The sequence below is a fragment of the Gobio gobio genome (genome assembly GCF_949357685.1).
Source record: "Gobio gobio genome assembly, chromosome: 19".
In the NCBI taxonomy this organism is placed as follows: Eukaryota; Metazoa; Chordata; class Actinopteri; order Cypriniformes; family Gobionidae; genus Gobio; species Gobio gobio.
The window spans coordinates 35,342,384-35,358,840 of NC_137112.1; the positions used below are offsets into that span (position 1 = coordinate 35,342,384).

The window sequence follows — 16,457 nt, forward strand, 5'->3', positions numbered from 1 at the left end:
TTATCAAAACAACATCACCACATGGTTGTTTGGGAGGGTTTCAAGAAAAATCCTCCTCGCTCATCCAAAAACAAACTCCAGCATGTTCAGTTGTCAGACATGACTGGAACTTCAAAAGGGACCGAATTCTATGGTCAGATGAAACTAAAAAAAGCTTTTGGCAGCAAACCCACCAGATGGCTTTAGTGCAAACAGGGATAAAAAGTACCCCATGCCCACGGTTAAATATACCACTGGATCTTTAATATTGTGGGCCTATATTTTTGCTGGAGGTCCTGAACTTCTTGTTAAGATACATGGTATCAATCAAAACCTTACGGCCTCTGCTAGAAATCTTATAATAGGCCGTGGTTGGATCTTCCATCAGGACAATGATCCAAAACAAACATCAAAATACGTAACTGACCTATCGGTAAGCCCCGCCCCCCTTAGTTACTGGTGCTAACTCGGACAAACAAACGGGGTTGCTATATCTTAGACTACACGTAGACTTTGAACTTACAGTGTTACATGACGTGAGAACAGTTATTTCGGTTTGTATGTTAGCAGGGACTTTAATCGTAACTTAACGAGAGTATGACAAACAGAAAATCCTCTCAGGATCCCTGGAATCAGTGTTACAGTACCTCAGGCACGACATTTTAGCATTTTTGTAGCATAAACACCATCAAACCGATGAGAGCTTTGGATTTTGCCGCTGACACCTAAAGATGTCCGAGTTTCGGTCCCAGCGCAACTGATACTCAACTGCTATTGGCTCATCTGTGTTCGAGGGGAGGGGCTTACCGATAGGTCAATTGGCAGTGGCAGACGTGGCTTTACTAAACGGATTTTAAATGGCAGGAGACATTGTGCACATCAAAAACAGGCAAAGCAACAAATTAATATTATTCAACATCCTTGCTTTTTACAGAAAATATTCAGATGTAACCCCTTATGTAATTGTTTTTCATAAGTAATCGAAATTTAATTACACATTTTTTTTTACTGTAACAGATTACTGAATCAAATTACGTAACACTGTTACATGTAACTAGTTACTCCTAAACACTGTTAATAAGGCAAACAACTGTCAATTTTGTTGATTGCAGAAAAATGTGCTTTCTGTCCTCTATAAATGTTAAAGGTGTACTGTGTGAATTTTAGCGGTGAGGTTGTGAATTGCAACCGTCCACCGCTCACCCTTCCCTTTTGAAGCAGATAGAGAAGCTACGGTGGCCGGCACAGGACAAAGATTTCGTCGTCTGAGACAGCAGAGAGTAGTTAGCACTCTGTAGAGCAGTTTGTCCGTTTAGGGCATAGACTGTAAAAAAATATGGATGACGCGACTTCATTCGCTTCCGCTGAAGAAAAGTGAAGCCTCCGGAGGCCTATGGAATATGGTGCTGACTTCTTGCGCAGATTTGGGGACGAGTCTGCACAGTAGTGACCTCAGGACCAGAGTCTGCGCAGTAGAGAGCAGGAAGTAGAAGCGCCATATCAAAAGCCTCCCGAAAATCCCGAAAAGAGTCACTTGGTGCCTCAGTGACAACTTCACTCAGAGAAGCTGTCAATCTCAGCTGTCAATCATGACGTCACACCCCCCGTTTTTATAGCATCAAATAACTAACTAAAACTAAACTTATTTAAAAAACGAACACTTGAAATGAAATCACCGTGATAAAAACTACCTAAAATGACAGAAACCAACTTTGGGGAAAAAATTATATGAAGTGTAATTTGATTGTTTAGTTTGTCTCGCGTCCATTTAGTCCCCTATAGACACATGGCAACGCAAAATGGCGACCCACGGTGTATGTAGAGAGAAATGGCTCATTCTAATACAAACATAACGGTTCATTATGTAAGGACTTTATACACCACTGAAAACATTTCTGTCAATAGATCCTCCTAAATATTACACAGTGCATCTTTAAACTGTTAATTATGTACAGTGATTTCCTTTATTTATTGGCAATTTTCTATCTAGACAACTCTATTCGAGTGGATACATATGCACGAAAACTCCTGAAAGTTTTAGGCTGAACACAACATTTTACTTTTTTTTGGTAAACTTTTTGCAATATTTCATTGTTAGAGTCTTGGAGTGGTATTTATGAGCAGTGTCTCAGAAAAAGTCCACATCTTTGCAGTCAACAAAGGGGCACAAAGCCTGGAACTCATTTTTAAAAAAGCATGTCACTCAGTCTCAATGACTTTAATTCTGGCTTCTGTGCACAAAGAAGAAATGGGGAAAATGTGCATATTTGAATGACTCATCAAACTCTTTTTAAGGTGAGGCAGAGAGAGGGAGAGAGAGAGAGAGAGACTAAACAGGATGTCTCACATAACCAACAGAACCGTTTGATGGGAAGAAATGGAGAGAAATGCAGATGAATCAGTTTTCAGGCTACATTGTGAAGGGGTCAGGGGTGTATTAATGAAATTCACCTAAGGACCGGGTCGGTTTTCATTGCAGAAAGGGAGATATTTCTATACTCTCGGTTTCTTCAAATAAAAAAACAGACAAGTCTGAAGTCTCAATTTATGCAAAAATATTCCATTATAGAAAGAAGCTACTCAGGCCATGCCATAGGCTGCCTCAGCTTCAAAGAGCAGCCACCGTGAGACTGTACTTTGCGGGGAGTGCAAAGACCCATTACATTACATGCTAGCAGTGGGTGCCTTTAGATTACCACAGCCTGTGAAGGAATTAGGATACCGATAAGACTGCTAGCAAAGCGGGCAGGGACATACACACTGCCGTCTATTCTCTTTTATCTATTGTACTCTCTTACGTAATGCCTGAGTGACGCTTTTTACTCTCGGGTTACTCTGAGCTGAAAGAAAACAGCCAGTGAGTAAGAGATACAGCTTCACTTCATCTCTGACGTCGGGTGATGACGTCATTATCGCACAAGATATTTATAGTAGCCTAACTGCAGCCTAACTCTTGGGACAGCGGATAGGGGACATGCTTATCCTATGAAATAAATGAGGTGAAGTACAAGTTTTATCTCCCATAAATTATTGGAATTATGCTTACTTGCCTCAATGCAAATAAAAATTACACTATTAGTTTTTCTGACAGGTCGTTTCTAAATAACATCATGTTTTGGTATCCTCAGCTGAATTGGCTCACATCAGAGATTCTCAACTGGATGCATGGTCTATTCTGAGAAGAAGTGTCTATTCTGAGAATAAAGTGCAACTAAGCATATAACCATGCATTAATTAGACTTATAAGGAGGAGAAAACGATTTAGTTATGTTTTATAATTTATATTAAACTTATTTTTTATGTTGTTTTTATATTTAATATTATGGTCATATAATACTGTTTTTGTTTAATACATTGTTTTTGTATTTAATCATATTTAATAGTATGGTAATATAATTAATATTTGATACATGATACACTTATTTATTTATCAGATTTTGTAAAGTAAAATCTGGGTTCTAAAAAAAGATGTATAGTCTTATATGATCTTTCACATTATGCCAAATACATTTGCATTATTATCATTATTATTATTATTTATAGAGTAATATTGAATTATTAATACATTTTGTCTATATTTCTTTTCTTTAAATAAATGCCATGAGAACAATATTTATCACATTAACAGCCAGAGAATGTAACGGAAAATTACATAAAATCCAGTGCTTTCAAAGCATTACATGTTTTTTTTTGTTTTTTTGTTCCAGAAGATTCACATATAATTTAAAGTCATTTATAAAATGTGAAAAAAAACTGGTTTGTACAGAGCCCATTTCTTTTTGTATATATATTTTTGTGTATTTTCCAAATAAAATGAATAACTGTATGGTTGTTAGTTACATTCCAAATTGTCATTAAGAGTATAAAAAAAGCATATCAAAGTATAAAACTAATTTTAGAAAGTTTAGAGTTCAGCTACATTGTTGTCATAATGACGTAGGCTAGTGAGTGACGCGTGCGTAAGGGGCGCTGCTGCCCTTCAGGAAGGGAGGAACTACAAGCAGACTATATTAAACATGCGCACAATCCTCTTGTCTGCAATTGTTTAAGAGAAACAACAATAATATCCATTAAGAGGATGGTTGCATGTGTTGTGTCCATAATAAACGCCAAGACGACGAGTAATTTCACCGTAGAAATAAGAGAAATATAAAATGGCTAGCAGGTGAGTCGTGCCGATTTCACATTTAAAGCGATTTTTTTCTGCCAAGACAAAAAGAAAATGTCTTTGTAAAGTTGGGTCCGGCTTGCAACGAGTATATTACACGTCGCATTAGGTCCATTTTGTTTATCTGGAGACTTCGGGAAGGATATTCTAAAGCGAAAATATTTCCTGCAGAGTTGCGTCTTCCAAATTCCTGGCGCGCCTGCGCCAGACATGCAAAGCATCCTGGGATGTGTAGTTTTGTGCTATTGAGGGATTTGTTAAGCGCGATACAACAAAAAGTATATCAAATACGATGTATGCATATTATTAACAGCAATATTGTTCTTTCCATTATCATACATTTGAATATGAAAAACAACTATAAAAAAGAAACATCAAATTGTTACGGAAAAAGAATCCCACACAAATGATGTGATTGTTTTGCACTAATGTTGTTTTTTTTTATGTTTCTAGCTGAAATTTGACATGCTGTAAACACAATGTCAAAAAAAGAAGATTCAGGAGGAACCAAAGGGTAGGTATTGTTTTTTTATTTATTTAAAAACATTCACATCTGACAACGTGCTGTAATTTTCTACTACACATTTGTAATGCAATATAAAGGATAATGTACATTCGAATGGTCATTATTGCAAACCCTGACACTCACATGAGCATGATTATTAAGATTACATATTCGTCTTTCCACAGTTCCCACCAAACTGAACTTTACGCAGAGGTCCCTGCGACATGCCTGCCTATTGTCTATTCCCCTGAGTACAACATCACCTTCATGGGTCTGGAAAAGCTGCATCCCTTTGACGCTGGCAAATGGGGCAAGGTCATTCGCTTCTTGAAAGGTGTGTGCAGCATCACTGCAGGTGCAGTTTGCCAGAGAGGCACTCCGACCAGTGTGTAAGGTGATCTATGAAATGCGATACAAATGAATTGGTGAATCAAAGAGCTGCAAGTCAGTGAAGGAATGGAGGGTGGAGGGGAGTGTATATTGTAGGCGGAGGGATGTAGAGAAGGATAGAGAGAGGAGCAATCAGTGAGGCAGAGATAATGAGGGAAGCTGAACTTCCCTCGGGAACAGGAGCAAGAGGATGTTGGCTTCTCTGCTGCTGCTGCTGCAAGGTCAGGGGCAAAGTGTAACTCTGGCAGCTCTTCAGATAAACTAGTCAGCAGCGCTAGCTCTTTTTCCTCATTAGTTCACTTAATGGCACAGAATGTCTACACTTCCTAGAAAATTTGCTGAGCTTCCACGACTCACAGTGTATTTTTTATTCAACTGTCAGATATTCATGTTCACATTCATTTTGCTTTCATATGATACATTGATTTGTTTCCAGAAGAGCAGTTCATCACGGATGAGATCATCGTTCCAGCCCGGGAGGCCAGCGAGGCGGATCTTCTTGTGGTTCACACCGCACGTTACCTAAACAGACTCAAGGTAGAGATGCAGTTTCTGCTGTGTCCATGCCCTGGCCTGTGTTCTCACCTTTTCCTGGCACCCATAATTCCATATACTGATGGCAAAAGGTTACTATAAGCAATACAAATCATAACAATTATAAAAGCGGCATTCTGATTGTCTAATTGGTTTGTCCTTTACCTCAAACTGGCCGGCAATATCTGCAAATGTACTTACTGTAGACCTTCTATGAGATCAGTGCCAATAGAAGAATCAATTTGAATCTATTATAGTCCCATTGTGACTGTTTGGACATTCCTTACTTTATCAAAAAGACATCTAGACTTCCTATTTCATCTCACCAGCAATGAGCCAGTGATGCACAGAGGAAGTGTACAATAGCAAATTGCACTGGATTACTCAGAGCAGGCCTTTATTTAATTCCAAATCAATCAGTTCACACACAGTCTGCAAAGATTGCAGTCTGCCAAGAGTCTCTAACGCACCCATGAGTCAGCTGCCCCATCATGCAGTCTGCGTGGTGAGGATGATTTAAAGGAGCAGTTCACACGTAAATGAAAATTCTGTAATTATTTACTCATCCTGGTGTTGTTCCAAACCCGTGTGCTGCATAATAATCAACTCAACCAAAAACTACTCCTTGAATACCACCTGAAGTAAACTTTTACGGTTTGTGTGTAACGTGCAACATTATTATATAATCAGTTATAGACCCCCAATGAAAGCATATATATAGAAAGTTTGTGAGTACCTTTTACTGATTCATTAAAAGAGTCATTTGTTAGCTAATTGGATTTAAAAGAGTCATTTGTTCCTGAATCGATCTACGATTGCGCTGTATGTTTGGATTCACTCAAAAAAAATTGAAGGAGTCATTTGTTTGTGAGTTAGTCTACACTGGTTGCGCTGTACGTTTTGATCTGACTCAAAAGAGTCATGTCGTCGTGAATCGGACTACACTGGTTGCGCCGTGTTTTGGTTCACGAAAAAGAACGAAGAGTCATTTGTCAAAGTACACCAATTAACTGTATGTCACCGTGTGAGGCCACAAGGACAACTGGAAAAAAAGAGCTTTCTTGCTGTTATTTTGCACCGCATGGCCTTTTTTATCATATCAGTTTCAACTGAGACTGTACGCTTGGATAAAATTGAACTTTATTTGCCTTGGGGCTGTGGATTCAGTGCAGGTGTGTTGCTGCTGAAAAAGGATACAGGAACACTGGCATAGAATCGAGATTGTTCAAAAGCAAGAAACAATGGTGTAATATTTTATGCCATTTTAAGACATGGGCAATATGAATCATTCAAGGGTGAGTAAATAATTGTAATATTTGGGTAAACCTTCTTTCCTTTAAGTTCATAGGCCTTTGTGCCCTTGAATGGATATATATGAATCTATTATTTGTTGATGCATGTGTTGCTTCAGTGGTCGCTTACTGTAGCTGAATCCCGCTGCTCTCTGCTCACTTATGAAGGCTTATCGTACAACTACTTGGTCACCCTTTAAATCGGCTCTGTGTATGTATTCTCTCTTTCCCTTAATGCATGCAGAACGCTATCTTGGAGGGCTCCAGAGAGGTATCTGAGTTCTACTGTGACCGAATCTTTTGTACCTGCTTCACACTTTTTCACTTTGTAATGTGCATTAGTAGTCTATTTATCCTGCTTTAACATTTTGCCACCAGTTTGCATTTCCACTAAATTACCATCGGGATATTACACTCCCAAAAGCTAGATCTGAAACCTGATTTATGTACAATCCACCATCAGCCCCTCTTTGAAATTGCATTCTGTTTATAGTTCTGATATTTAAAATATATTTCACAATATCCAAGACGAAATTGTCACAATATTTTCATTATAATTAAGTTATTGTAATTATAATTTTGACTCGGCTATCAGGATTGTTTACTTAATGTGCATGTGATTTATTCTACTTTCAGTGGTCTCTCGTAGTTGCCACCATCACAGAAATCCCACCTCTCCTGTTCCTGCCCAACTTCCTGGTACAGCGCAAAGTCCTGAAACCTTTGCGAACGCAAACAGGAGGAACCATCATGGTAGGTTTCAAATGTCCATTTCACCCAGAAATATGAGTGTGGAGATTAAAACAGTATGTTTAAGATAGGGAATTTACATTCATACTAAACTATGAATGCAAAACTGGCTTTGCACAGTGGAAAGATGTGTGGATTCAGATTTATTCAACAGTTTCATATCATAATTCTGCACTGTTATGTCTCTTGGCAAACCCTCTTGGCCTCAGGAGATTTAGGTGCTGACCTCATTTGTTCAGACAGTCACACTTTTCCTGTGAGATCCATAATAAATACTGTATTTTTTACTGTAAGTTTTCTTTGCCTCTTGTCAAAAAAAAATCCTAAAGAAAAGTGTACAGTATTCCATTCTCTCATAAAAATGTTCTTATAGCGTCCCAACCATAGGTCCCAACATACAGTAATATGAAACAAAAATATGTTTTGGAACACACAGAAACTTTTTGTACACCCTGCGGTTGTAGGCAGTTGTGCAGGACATTATTAATACAATGGGAATTTTTTTGTTGTTGTTCTGCACAATGTTGTAGCTTACAAATGTTTATCAGGGTAGGTTTACATGACAATGATGTACTAAAAACTGACAACAACGTTGTTAAAACGATCCCGTTCACATGGATCTGCGTAAATGACTGTAATATGCATGCAAGGCCAGTAGTTGGGGATGTCATTTTAGCCCAATTCGCACAGGATTAGTATTATCTGGGGACCTCATGTGATTTTCGTGCAGTGAATTTACTGATTTCTCTCCCGGATATAATGTCAAGGCTTTTCGTAACAAGAAACAAATATAGTTTTGTGCCCTGTGTCATTTACATTTCACCAGGTTAAAATCTAGTAGCTCAAGCTTTACGCTTGATTTATTAGTAACACAGTAACCTCAAATTCTAATGTGAACCCCCTCACTTGATTGTGCACTATTTTGGATAGGCTATTTCTTGGAAATTTCTTGTCGTTATAGGTCTAGCTGTATGATATATCATAAACAGAAGAATGTTCTTTACCGCATGCTGCTATACATGTCACCCACCTCCATCTAATCACTCTTTTTGTTTTCGCTCTTCTGATGGTTTTCAGCTTTCTCTTTCTGCAAATTGTATAGTTGTATGGTGTATAGTGATATGACCTAGCACCCAAAATACTATCAGAACACTCGAACGCAGCCTCAATTCTGTGTGAAAGATGAATAAAAAGGCACACAGGAAACAAAAATCCAAATCCTGGCCAAATCACAGAGATGCCGATTCGCACGGGACTAATGTTATCACCTTGTGTTCTGTGAAATATGGTAGGTAGGTCATTTGTGGGGGAGTTTTTACTTTACAAATTACAGACATGGCCGATTCGCACAGGATTAAAGGGTTAGTTCACCCAAAAATCTAAATTCTGTCATTAATTACTCACCCTCATGTTGTTCGACACCCGTAAGACCTCCATTCATATTCGGAACACAAATTAAGATATTTTTGTTGAAAGCTGATGGCTGAGAAAGGCTTCAGATAGGCCTCCATTGGCATTCAGTACATTTACACTCCCAAGACCCATAAAAGGCACTTAAAACATCGTTACAAAGTCCATCTCACCACAGTGACTCTACAATAATTTTACGATGCGACGTTTTTGTGCGCAAAAAAGAATCAAAATAGCACCTTTATCCAACTTGTTCTTGTCTTCCGTGTGTGCCTCCACGACGCATGCGCGAGAATATGACGTAGCGCCGGGGTTCGGGAATCCATGAAATGCACACTTTAGCCCGATTTTGAGAACTAGGCCGAGACCTAAAGCACGATCAATGTAGAATTCAACAGCTTAGATACGTGCGTCTTCCTCTGCTTGTAAACAAATCACTTCTGGGTCATATGTCCGAACACCGGATCTGCGTCATATTCTCGCGCATGCGTCGTGGCGCATTCACACACGGAAGACAAGAACAAGTTGGATAAAGGTGTTATTTTGATTTTTTTTTGCGCACAAAAACTATTGTCGTCGCATCGTAAAATTATTGTAGTCACTGTGGTGAGATGGACTTTGTAACGACGTTTTAAGTGCCTTTCATGGGTCTTGGGAGTGTAAATGTACTGAATGCCAATGGAGGCCTATCTGAAGCCTTTCTCAGCCATCAGCTTTCAACAAAAATATCTTCATTTGTGTTCCGAATATGAACGGAGGTCTTACGGGTGTCGAACGACATGAGGGTGAGTAATTAATGACAGAATTTTCATTTTTGGGTGAACTAACCCTTTAAGATCACAGGCAACCTTCGCAATTATTACAAATGACTAGAGGTCACCAGGTAATAATCGCATGCGAATAGGGCTTTCGTCAAGAAACACCCCACAGACACGTAATACACAATGTGTAAACATGTAATACGCATGCGCATGACTTCATCGTTTTCACAAATTCACACTTTTGTTGTTTACATGGAGACGGTAAAGGAATCGTTTTCAAAATTTTGCGCTTTGAAACCCGTTTTCAAAATGGTGTTGTCGTGTAAATGAGCAGCCAAAAGTTGAAAACGGTGTCGTGTAAACATACCCTTAGATGTTTTTGATCGAAATTAGATTTTTTTTAGTGAAAAAGGTGCTTGAAAAAAAAGTTACTGCACTGTGTGAGACTTTTTCTGCTTTAATAGAACATAGATCAGTGGGACTTATGATCAGCAAAAGAATAAAATCCACCTGTAGGACATAAAAAAAAAATCCTTCAGCGTTTTAAGGTTTTATAGCTTCCCAAGTGACTTCCGTTTATTATCCAGCAGCAAGACGTTTTAACAGTGCAATACAAAAGGGGTATGATAGATTACAAATCTCTAAAAATCGAATAAGAAAATCCTTTATCCAGTAGTATCTCATGTGATTCTGAAGGTCTTAAGATTCTACATGATCTAACAGGGTCTTTTTCCTAATGCTGTGTTTATGTGACAAGCGAAAAGCTCAAAGAAATTCTAAAAGACATGCTGCTTTTGGATTTTTTTGTACAACGGCAGGTGTTACACTGCTCAGAGAATGTAATACAGTGAGTCATCATCTTGCTCAAGCTCCTGCTCCAGCTCCATGGAGTATTGTTCAAAGTTTTACTAGAAAATAGGAACATTTGGTGACAGAAAGTTGTTTGTGAGGGCCTAGTGTGGGCCTCTCATTGGCATAAGTTGAAATAACCTGGGGAGGAACAGCCGGTAGGAAAGGCTCTGAACATCTGTGATAGAGACACTCAGAGGAGTTTCTCAAAGGTAACACAACCGCATTAACAGCCTCTTTTGAAGCTATCATTGAAGCAGACACATTACTGGCTGCTTTCTGCTTGTGAGGTAAGCAGAAGAAAATAAAGGCTGAGAGTGCTACTTTAATTCCTAATGAGTTTTCAGTGTTTTATTTCTCCGAGGAAGTTTCTGTTTTTGGATCTTAATAACCAGCTTGGATGTTTGTGCACTTGAGCCCATGACTGTTTTCTCTGTAGGAAAGGCTTTCTGATGTTTAAGTAGTTGTATTTAAATATTTTATTTGCTCAAATTTAAGAATATCCAAGACAAAAAAAGTGCATCACAGTATTTATCTATAGCAGTGGTTCTCAATTTTTATACCACCTCAGAACATATTTAGCCCTCCAAGTACCACCATAATGACCAACATTAAAATACAGTAGCGTAGAGGGCCTAACCTATTCAGCTACATCTTTGCACAGTTCAAAAACGAGGCAGTTTATTCCTAAAAAGAATATTTCTTGTTGTCAGCCACTTTAACATTGTAAATACACAGTTTGTACATTAAAGCTACACTGTGTGATATTTTCCCCCATCTAGTGGTGAAAAGGTATATGACCATCCAGTGAATTTTAGTTTCTGTTCCTCTCAATTCCGATTTCGTTTTAACTCCTACGGTGGCCGATTTAGACCAAGATTAACATGAATTCCAGCTCGACCTCGTCCACATTCGACACGGTGCCTGTGGGATATTCTGTGCGCAGTGGGACCGTTGGAACTCAACTGGCCTAATTATTCGGCTAGAAAGAACTGCAGCTAATCCAGAGTGAACTTTGATGATAGTAATGTTTATTCAGTCATCCAATTGCAAGGCATAAACAGGTTTGCGTGGATATGTACATAAATGTGGTTTCTGTGAGAGAACAAATAAGGATGGTAAATATACATACACAGTTAAGAACTGTATAACTACCGGTATACTTATAAGTTACATTTGTATAATGTAACCATAAACCAGAGCTTATTGTACCATATATAGGCGCTAAATGCAGCTGCATTAAAAGGAGCGGAGCTGCAGCTGCAGCTGCTAACAAGCGGTGTCCGGTTACAAAAGTGTGTGCGCCGCTTTAACGTTAGCACTGCAGTGCGCTCTGTATAACAATTGTTAATATGCCGATCAGACCTGATGCATATTTCCATCAACATACATTACAAGCAAATATTTTATATAAACGAATAAACATTGTTGATAACAAAATAGGTGAGCATTATGCTATTGTATGTTGACACAAAAATACTTCTGAGGTGACATCAACTGAATTACGTGATGACACACTCTGAAACACATCTACAATGACAATAACTATTATTACTTACGGAGTTATTAACGCACAGAAATACCACACAAGGAAAAACAGACTTTTGAGGAATAAACAAGCCAGGAAAACTCCATATAACTCTGTTACTGGAGCTGCTGAGATGAAAACTCTCTGCACATGCACCAGACAAGTCTGAACAAGTTGACGCGCATATGCGCGAGGGAGAGTTTTGTACAGTGCCATCAAGTTTTGTACAGTGCCATCAAAACCGGTTAAAACGCCAAAGGCGAAGCTTGAATTTACGGGTATGTCCCTCTTTGGCTAATGTACTTTCAAGATGGAGGGGCAACATGGCGACCACCGTTAGATCCCATTACCTTATGTATTTTCAATGGCATATTATAAACTTACGAGAATACTTTATTACTTGAAAGAAGTAAATATACATTAATGAGCACATATATTTTTGAAAGAACTAAGTGTTTTTAGCTTAGAATAGACTAAAAAAGTTACACAGTGTAGCTTTAACACTGCACTGTGCTTACATACAGGTAAATCAAATAATTAAATAATGATTAAATTAAAATGTGTTGTACCTACAAGTTAAGTTGAAACTGTACTGCACTTAAATGTAAAAAAAAAAAAAATGTATTGTGTTTTAACATTACTTTATTTAGTGATTCCTCTGCGTACCACTAGGGCCAGCCTGAGTACCATTAGTGGTACTCGTACGTACCACACTTTGAGAACCACTGATCTATTGTAATGCTTGTTTTTTTTTTTTTTCTTGCTTGCCGCAATGCTAGGGTAATGGCAGGACAAGTCTTTTTGAAACTACAACTGAAACAGTTGCTTCGCAAAATGATTTACTGTTGATTCGAATAGAATCAAATATTGTTGAAGCAATAGAGACTGTGTAAAAGCAACGAGAACACAGCAAAAATATATTTAATGACATTATCTACAAAACAATTTAAACATTTGTTTTTTAATGTTCATTTATTTTGACTCACGGCTCCTTTTCTTTAAAAAAGTGAAAATTGAGGTTACAGTGAGGCACTTAAATGGGATCCAGGTTTTAAAAGCAAATGTAAAGCTTATCATTTATTAAGCATTTACATTAATTATTCTGTTAACTTGTGTATTATTTGAGCTGAAAAGTTGTTTAAATCATAATTTTCTACGGTTGTGTTTTTAAGATGTTGCATTGTTTTGGAAATGGAGTAAAATTTTATATAACTTAGCAAGCATTTTTTAGCGTGTCTGTACTATTAATACAGTATTTTATTGTGTGCAGATTTTATTATTTACCATCACTTCTATTGTAACTGCCTTACTGTAACCCTGATTTTTGCTTTTTTAGCAAAAAGACTACATGTGGAAATTAACAATCGATATAAATGCTGTTGATTGAGCTGAACCCGGGATATTCCTTTAAGGCATGTCGTTGTCAGTCTTCTAGCAGAGGTACCATCTTGAGGACGTCCTTCCCTAGTGCGACTTTCTATCCTCCCTGTTATTCCAGCTATGTAAAAGACTGCAGTAAATTACATTGCGGTATGCCAGGTGTTCTCCACAGTGCATCTGCGCTCTGACAGACCGCACTGCGCGGCAGACGAACTCGCGATGAGTGTGCTCCACACGTCCCTCTCAGCCCGAGAACATAATTATACCTCCCATTGAGCCCTTCTCACGGCCTGCTAATTGACTGCCATTTCAGTCAGCAGTCGACAGGCTGGATGGAGCTGTAGTTCTGGTTCGGGGAACATGGGAGTATGTGCGGGCCGTCCCCGTCTTAGGTAGTGCGCAAGGAAGTTCAAGGTTAGACAACATCCACTGTGTAATTGTGGGCGTTTGGGAGGAATTATCATAATGGACAGGCGGACTCGTATCATTAATCTCTCCTCTGTTGTAGTGGATTTGTTTATTATCAGTCTTAATGTGATGATTATGAATGAGATCGGATGTGCACACTTTGTTTTGCTTTAATAGCACTACTTCAGTTACAAAAGTGCAGTCGAAAATGATTTTCGAGATGCAGAATGTGGCAGTGGATGTTTATATAAATTGATGCTTTTCACACAGAGCGGTCGTGATGTCCTTTAGGTTGTTTGGCTAAAAAAAGCATTGATTCTGAAGCGGATACATTTGGTGCATCACATATCAGGGCTCAAAAATAAGGCCAGTGTGAATGAACGATTTCTAATCATTTGAATTATAAGGCATGACGAAAGAATGAGAAGCATTGCTTGTACAAACATTTTTGTTCACTACATACTGATACACTGCTTGGGGATCTAGGGAGTGTAATGAAACGCAAGTGGATTTGCCAAAGTGCGCAAGTGACGTGACTTTGCGTCAGTTAAAATGGGATAGAATAAATACATCAATAATGTTTTGCGCTGTATTTCGTCATATTCCAGCAACAGTCTGAACAACAGCTGACATTGAAGACTGGAGTAATGATGCTTTAAACATTATAAGTGAAAAAAAGTTATTTTAAATTGTAATAATATTTCATAATATTACTGTTTCACTGGTTTGATCAACTAAATGCGGTCTTAATTCACACATTTACAAATACATGTAATTATTCCAAACTTTTGTCTGGTAGTGCGTATATATATATATATATATATATATATATATATATATATATATATATATATATATATATATATATATATATACAGTATATTTTTATTTATTTATATACAGCAGCTGAACTAAATCTGATCTACTGGCCCAAAAATCCATCTTTTATTGACGCTTGGATAGACTTTTTCCATGTTGCATTTTCTGTTTCATTGAGAGCACTGGTTGATTTGAATAAAATATTAATCATGAGTAAATTTATATGCACTCTGGTTCTTGAATTGATTGAAATGATTGCAGACTCAAACTTTTGATGCAGTTTTACTGATGGATCTCCTATCAGTAGAAACCCCAAAGAGAGGGAGAGCATGGAGAAAGTTAAAAAGGAAAGATAGAGCTGAGTTGAGCTTAGCTGTGCCTCTCAGGAACAGCTCAGGGCTCCAGGCTCACTGATAACCTTCTCCTTATGCAAAGCCATGCACTGGCTGCAGCCAGGGGATTGAGCTCAAGAGCAGTGTGTGCGTGTGTGTGCGTGTGTGTGCGTGTGTGCGCGTGTGTGCGTGTGTGTCCGCGTGTGTGTGCGTGTGTGTGTGTGTGCGTGTGTGTGCGTGTGTGTGCGTGTGTGTGCGTGTGTGTGCGTGTGTGTGCGTGCGTGTGTGTGCGTGTGTTTGTGTTCATGCATGTGTGGAGCTCTCTTCTTAGTTTGGCTCTCTACTTCACGAATGACTGAAAGTAGCTTTGAATGCACTCAGAGGAAAGTGTCATGAGTGTATTAGTTGTATATGAATTCTAGATGCAGTTAAACTTGTCTAAAATTATAATTAGTCATTATCTCAGCGTGTCCGTAATAGAAAAGCTACACCAATCAGAAATAATATTGCATAGTTTCTTCTATTTTACATGGAATTGCTTGTATTCGTAAAGGTCTTTTAATGGGGTTTTTTAAGGTCTATTGAAATAGTTTTCCTTACAGTGCTTTAAGTTTGTGTATTGTTAGTCATTGCATTTTAAATGTTCTTTGGTCAGTAAGATTACTTTTATTTTTTATTTTTTTAAGTTAATACTTTTAGAAATTAATAATAAAAAAATCGAATAAATACTGTTCCTTTAAACAATCATTAAAGAATAATAATTTCATAAAAAAATTACAGTATCTTGGTTTCCACAAAAATATCAAGCAGCTGCAATAATATTTCACAGTATTACTGTTTTTACTATATTTTTTTATCAAATAAATGCAGCCTTGGTGAGCATAAGATGCTTTTTTTCTGAACATCTGACCCCAAACTTTTTAACATTAGTGTATGCATATATATTGAAAATAATTAAAAAAGAAAAACTATTTATGTAAAATGTCAGTCAAAATAAGCTAATAAAGGCAATACCACTCTTGTCACTGCAGATACTAAGTCCTGTAACAAGTACTCAGAGCTTCCAAAGGCTCATGGAGGCAATTAGATTACTTGTGACAAGAAGAAATGATAAAAGAAAATGGGATCCCGTCTCATTTTGAAAGACGAGTGAAAAGCTGATTATTATTTCAACAAAGCGGCACCAAGTTTTCTTTTTATTGCAAACCTCATTGAAATGCGCTACTCTTTGGAGATGGTCTTATCTGTGATAGACAAATGGATAACCCTTGCTGTGATGGTAACACCATTTTAAAGCCATTTCCTGTTATTCCACTGTCATTAAATGTGGACGATAGATTTGATTTTCACTG

General features: G+C 37.9%; 1 protein-coding gene across 1 annotated transcript in view; it reads left to right on the forward strand.

Annotated features, from left to right (window-relative positions):
- Positions 1–3,922: 3,922 nt before the first annotated feature.
- Positions 3,923–16,457, forward strand: part of hdac11 (histone deacetylase 11) — a 35,170-nt gene continuing 22,635 nt past the window's right edge. The window contains exons 1-5 of the mRNA XM_079844786.1: positions 3,923–4,144; positions 4,601–4,661; positions 4,838–4,986; positions 5,479–5,579; positions 7,505–7,621. Coding sequence (XP_079700912.1) covers positions 4,627–4,661; positions 4,838–4,986; positions 5,479–5,579; positions 7,505–7,621 — 402 coding nt within the window. The 5' untranslated portion in view covers positions 3,923–4,144; positions 4,601–4,626. The remainder of the gene's footprint in view (positions 4,145–4,600; positions 4,662–4,837; positions 4,987–5,478; positions 5,580–7,504; positions 7,622–16,457) is intronic.